Genomic DNA, 6,000 nt, shown 5'->3' on the forward strand with positions numbered 1-6,000 from the left:
CTTTAAATTTGCTAATTATTACTGTAAACGAGTAAAACATTCCCTTTTTTTTGGCACATGCGATTAATGTGTTGTGTTTATGTTTGACCCTTGGCCTATACTATAGTTTAGGAAAATGCAACTGTTGATGTTGGGTCACAAGCTGGAAGAAATAAAATAATAATAAAATAAAAATAAAAAACATCCAAAAATAATTCTAAAAATAATTCTAAAAAATAAAAATGAAATTAAAATTAAAATTAAAATTAAAATTAAAATTAAAATTAAAATTAAAATTAAAATTAAAATTAAAATTAAAATTAAAATTAAAATTAAAATTAAAATTAAAATTAAAATTAAAATGAAAATGAAAATGAAAATGAAAATGAAAATGAAAATGAAAATTAAAATTAAAATTAAAATTAAAATTAAAATTAAAATTAAAATTAAAATTAAAATTAAAATTAAAATTAAAATTAAAATTAAAATTAAAATTGTTATTTTGAATGGTAAGTGTAGCTTCAAAGCCCTGGTAGATGGCTCACCAATGACATGACAAGACCAAAGTTACCTCTGTTCAACCCTGTTGCTGTGGGTTGAAATCTCAGTTGCACTCAGCTGCAGAAAATGCTGGAGCTATGCGAGTGCTTTTTTATTGTCATTTATACAGTGGTACCTTGGAATACGAGTGTCCCAACTAACGGGTGTTTTTAAATACAAGCCATTTCTTGCCTGACTTTTTGCTTTGAGCTGTGATTTCAAATTTGGGACAGGCAAAGCTGAAGGCAGCTATTTGAAGGGCTTGTGTCACGATTGTTATTATTATTATTATTATTTGCAATTTATTAGCATTTGTGCTTGAACTGCTGTCTTTTTCAAAGAGCTGCAGTGTCATACTTCCACGCCGAGGAAGTCGCCACACCAAGAAAAATGTGATAAAGTTAATTTAATAAACAAAAGCGTCATCATTAGTCGCTGAGCTAGCTTACCTGCCTGTCGCCCCTTATAACCACCTCTCTCCCGCCGCCCTCACCAACCCCTCCCCCTGATTCCAGCAGCCGTTCCTGGAAGTGAAGGTTCTGGAGACGACCAAACGATCTCGAAGAAACCTGGGCTTGGACTGCGACGAGCACTCCACCGAATCCCGCTGCTGCCGCTACCCTCTGACGGTGGACTTCGAGGCCTTCGGCTGGGACTGGATCATCGCGCCCAAGCGCTACAAAGCCAACTACTGCTCGGGTCAATGCGAGTACATGTTCATGCAGAAGTACCCGCACACCCACTTGGTGCAGCACGCCAACCCCAGGGGCTCGGCGGGGCCCTGCTGCACCCCGACTAAGATGTCGCCAATTAATATGCTCTACTTCAACGACAAGCAGCAGATCATCCACGGGAAGATTCCCGGCATGGTGGTGGATCGATGCGGTTGCTCTTAAACTGAGGGGACGACCTTTTTCCATCCAAACACACTAAACACACATGGAGCACTCCCCTGGCACCGGAATCCATTTCTTGGCACCAGATCCCACACACACAACACAGAAATCCAATTGATTCTAACTTAAGTTCAATCGTAACAAGGGACCGAGTAACGGCGATGAATTGAACGTGTGGAGTGCTAAAAGTATGTTTTTTTTTAATGGCGTCTTTGTCATGAATTTTTCATGCATCGTCCGCCCCTGAAGGGGTTAAAGACATTTTGGACACTGCTTTATTTCACAAACACTCCCGAAATAAAACCAGAGGCCAAAATATAACGGCTAGAAATCCAGCTAAATGTTGTTTACAGATGTTTTTCAAATGTAAAAGCGGGCTCAGAGATCCAAAAAAAAAAAAGCAAACCCCTTCATGTATGACACCTCCGTGTGACATTCTCGCGTATCTACAAACCGTTTTCACTGCCCGCTTTGATCTCTTTCATTTGGAGTCTTGTAAAAACTCCCCAAAAAAACAAAAAAAAATCCCACAGTAGAGATCATCATTCTATTCCATCTGCAAATGAACCAACACATGTTTGTTTGTGCTAAAGTAGCGGCTGTGCTACACGTGTACAGTTAAGCACACGGTGATTGTGATTCATATCATTATGTTCATTTTTAATTGTTGCATGGGCATCTTTTTAGCTGGAAAGACTTTTTAATAACCCGCTGGTTTCTATTGTGGTCTATGAAGTCCATTCTACTCAGTTTTTAATCATTTATTTTAGATTATTTGGCCAGTTCTGGTTAAAAAAAGGAATAATAATGCACATTATAATTTTTTTTTAAATTATACATTTCCAAAAAAAATGTATCGTGCAGACAAATTGGCTTACAAAATAAAAAAATATTTTATTGTTATGACAAGAACCGATTTTACTGCAGTAAATGTAGCAAAAACAACCACAAATCAATCTTCACAAACAAAAACTGTAAACTGTAAAACTGAACAAAAGCCACACCGTTAAATACAAAAAAAATGGTAAGATTTTTAAAAATAATATAACTTTAATTCACTTTTTTTCGTCACTTCCGGCTAAAAATAAAATTAAAATTTTGCTTGTTTATGAATAATTTAAAAAATATATTTTAAGAAGCGATTTTACTGCAGTAAAGGTAGCAAAATCTTCACAAACAAAAACTGTAAACTGTAAAACTGAACAAAGCGTTAAATACAAAAAAATGGTAAGATTTTTCAAAAATAATATAACTTTAATTCACTTTTTTTTATCACTTCCAGCTAAAAATAAAATTAAAATTTAGCTTATGAATAATTTGCCGCTGTAAAGTACATCGGGAAGCTGAGCAGTACTCAAAACACAGTAAAACACGGTATTACATAACAGAACTGATGTAAATAAGGAAAAATATCCAGTATAAAAAATGATTTCTTTTTTTTTTCTTTTTATGATTTCTTTTAGATTTTTTTGGCCAGGTTTGGTTAAAAAAAGGAAAAATAATACATATTGTAATTTTTTTTAATTATACATTTCCTCCAAAAATACATTGTGCAGACAAATTGGCTTACAAAATAAAAAATTATTTATTTTTATGACAAGAAGTGATTTTACTGCAGTAAAGGTAGCAAAAACAACCACAAATCAATCTTCACAAACAAAAATTGTAAACTGAACAAAGCGTTAAATACAAAAAATATGGTAAGATTTTTAAAAATAACATAACTTTAATTCACTTTTTTTTCATCATTTCCAGCTAAAAATAAAATTAAAATTTCGCTTGTTTATGAATAATTTGCCGCTGTAAAGTACATCGGGAAGCTGAGCAGTACTCAAAACACAGTAAAACACGGTATTACATAACAGAACTGATGTAAATAAAGAAAAATATTTAATAAATGATTTTTTTTTTCTTTTTATGATTTCTTTTAGATTTTTTGGCCAGTTTTGGTTAAAAAAAGGAATAATAATACATATTATAATTTTTTTTTAATTATACATTTCCAAAAAAAATACATTGTGCAGACAAATTGGCTTACAAAATAAAAAATATACATAATAAAAAACAACAACAAATCAATCTTCACAAACAAATATTGTAAACTGAACAAAGCGTTAAATACAAAAAATATGGTAAGATTTTTAAAAATAACATAACTTTAATTCACTTTTTTTCATCATTTCCAGCTAAAAATAAAATTAAAATTTGCTTGTTTATGAATAATTTGCCACTGTAAAGTACATCGGGAAGCTGAGCAGTACTCAAAACACAGTAAAACACGGTATTACATAACAGAACTGATGTAAATAAGGAAAAATATCCAGTATAATAAATTAACGGCGGACTCTGACATCACATATTTAATTTTATTTTCATTTTATTTACCGTTTCAGAAATACTCACAGCTTTCAATGCGGAAGAGAATGTTTTTTTCCACGCCGCTAACTGTTATTGCGGATCCATAATTTCGGAATAAATCCCCGATCCACGTCATCCTAAAGACTTTATATCGTCAGTGCTTGATTACAGTAGAAATTAGTATTCTCAAAGTGTGTCTTTGTCTCCGGGACGTCCTAGCAGAGATGTCCAAATTGTTGTAAACGAAAGCACTATGCTGTTGGATAAAGGAAGAGCCTTCTGACATTATTATATATAAATGATATATGTATATATTCAAAGAAAAAAAAAAAAAAGGAGTACAAACACCTTTTTTTGGGGGGGGGGCACTCTACCTTTACCAACAATAAATTTTGCACTATGGCATGAAGGAGGTAAAGTGTTATTTTGTGTTTGACCGAGCACAAGAGAGCTTGTACAGTGTAGCCGAAACCATTCAAGCGTCTGCTGATGATGATGATGATGATGAAACCGTTACACGCCAACGAGGAAAGTCATCGAACGTTTTCTTGATGCCATTGTTACACTTTTCCTGACTTTTTTTTTTAAATCCGAAGCGGGGGGCCTGTCCACACATCCAATCTGGAACTGCGTCCTCGAACAAGTCATCGCGTGTGTCCATTCATTAACGTCTGCAAGAAAAAAAAAACGAATACGGAATGCTTTAACTGGAAAAAACGGCCCCGCCCACCGATATACGTTCACGTGCTGCAAAGTTAGAGAGACTGAATGTCTTGCTTTTTTTTTTTTTTTTTTTTTTCCGACATGATTTGCCTTTGTGTGTGTTTTTAAGGGAAAGCGCCCATGCAGGAATGGGAGGAGTATCCAGGGATTGTTAGCCAAAGTAGAGGACGACATGTTTGTGTGCTGTAACTTGTGTTGTTATCGCAGGAATATGCTAGAAAAATTCAAAGGGAGGAAAAAAAATTAGGGGGGAAGTGGTTTGGGAATATTCAACTGATCAATTGTCTATATTTATTCATATGAATTACAAAGTCTGTCTACCTCACTAAGCTAGCCTTTTAAAAAAAAAAATTCAAATGTGCAAAATGTACCCCTTAAGAACCCCCCCCCCCCTTACCCGCCCTCCTCCGCACCCCCAAAAAGATAGTAGCAAACCAACAGGGTCCCCGTACTCTCAGGTTGGGATGGAGTTGACGTTGACGGAATGACTGATGGTAGCGGCTCTGCTCATGTGTGGTCAAAAGATGTAATTATTAGCTGTGCCCGCCATGGCTTGACTATCGCGGAAGCCATTTTGAAATGTAGTCTTTGTATACTGGTATGTGTGAGAGTGTTTTCATATAATTATATGAGAGTTAAAAAAAAATGTAAATAACAACATTTATGATGTTTTGGACAGGTTCACCGCTTCTAATGTTTTATCATTCCTGCGTTCTTTGTGTAGTTTTAAAAAGAAATCACCCCAACTTTGTAGTTTAATGGTTGTGCATATGAATAACTATTCAATTGTTGCTTTGTTTTTGCCTTTGTTGTTTATTATACTTTTCCTTTTGTACAATAAATCATTTATTTAGCTTATGGCATTGCTTGTTTATTCATTCATTCACAAGGGTCACGGGGGGGGGCTGGAGCCTATCACAGCAGTCTTTCCAATAATTAGGATTCTTTAAACCTGTTTATGACCTTCTAAATACAATTGTTAAAATTATTAGAGCCCTCTAGACATGTATTAACAACCCTATAGTCACCTTTACATTCATTTATTCATTCAATCATTTTCTACCGCTTATCCTCACGAGGGTCACGGGGGGGCTGGAGCCTATCCCAGCTGTCTTCGGGCGAGAGGTGGGGTACACCCTGGACTGGTGGCCAGCCAATCACAGGGCACATATAGACAAACAACCATTCACACTCACATTCATACCTATGGACAATTTGGAGTCGCTAATTAACCTAGCATGTTTTGGCATGAGTACCCGGAGAAAACCCACATGCAAACTGAGATGGCCGGGGATGGGATTGAACTCGGGTCTCCAAGTTGTGGGGTCTGCACGCTAACCACTCGACCACCGTGCAGCCGCTTTGCTTGTTCATTTTGTAATATTTATTCCGCTCTGATGTTACGGGATGTTGGAATTTTTTTGACATGACGTTGTATGACATCCGCATCGTAGTTCATGTTCATTAGTTCGTTAGTGACTTACTCCCCCCCCAGCCCCCCACA

The 6,000-nt window shown here is 35.5% G+C and overlaps 1 protein-coding gene across 2 annotated transcripts in view; it reads left to right on the forward strand.

The window, feature by feature from the left end:
• gdf11 (growth differentiation factor 11) overlaps positions 1-5,318 on the forward strand; it is a 35,089-nt gene extending 29,771 nt beyond the window's left edge. Inside the window, exon 3 of one of the 2 annotated variants that reach the window (XM_058055880.1) lies at positions 1,035-5,318. In XM_058055880.1, coding sequence (XP_057911863.1) covers positions 1,035-1,415 — 381 coding nt within the window. In that variant the 3' untranslated portion in view covers positions 1,416-5,318. The remainder of the gene's footprint in view (positions 1-1,034) is intronic. The other variant, XM_058055881.1, reaches the window with a different exon arrangement.
• The last annotated feature ends 682 nt before the right edge of the window (positions 5,319-6,000 follow it).

Source organism: Doryrhamphus excisus, chromosome 18 (genome assembly GCF_030265055.1).
Source record: "Doryrhamphus excisus isolate RoL2022-K1 chromosome 18, RoL_Dexc_1.0, whole genome shotgun sequence".
In the NCBI taxonomy this organism is placed as follows: Eukaryota; Metazoa; Chordata; class Actinopteri; order Syngnathiformes; family Syngnathidae; genus Doryrhamphus; species Doryrhamphus excisus.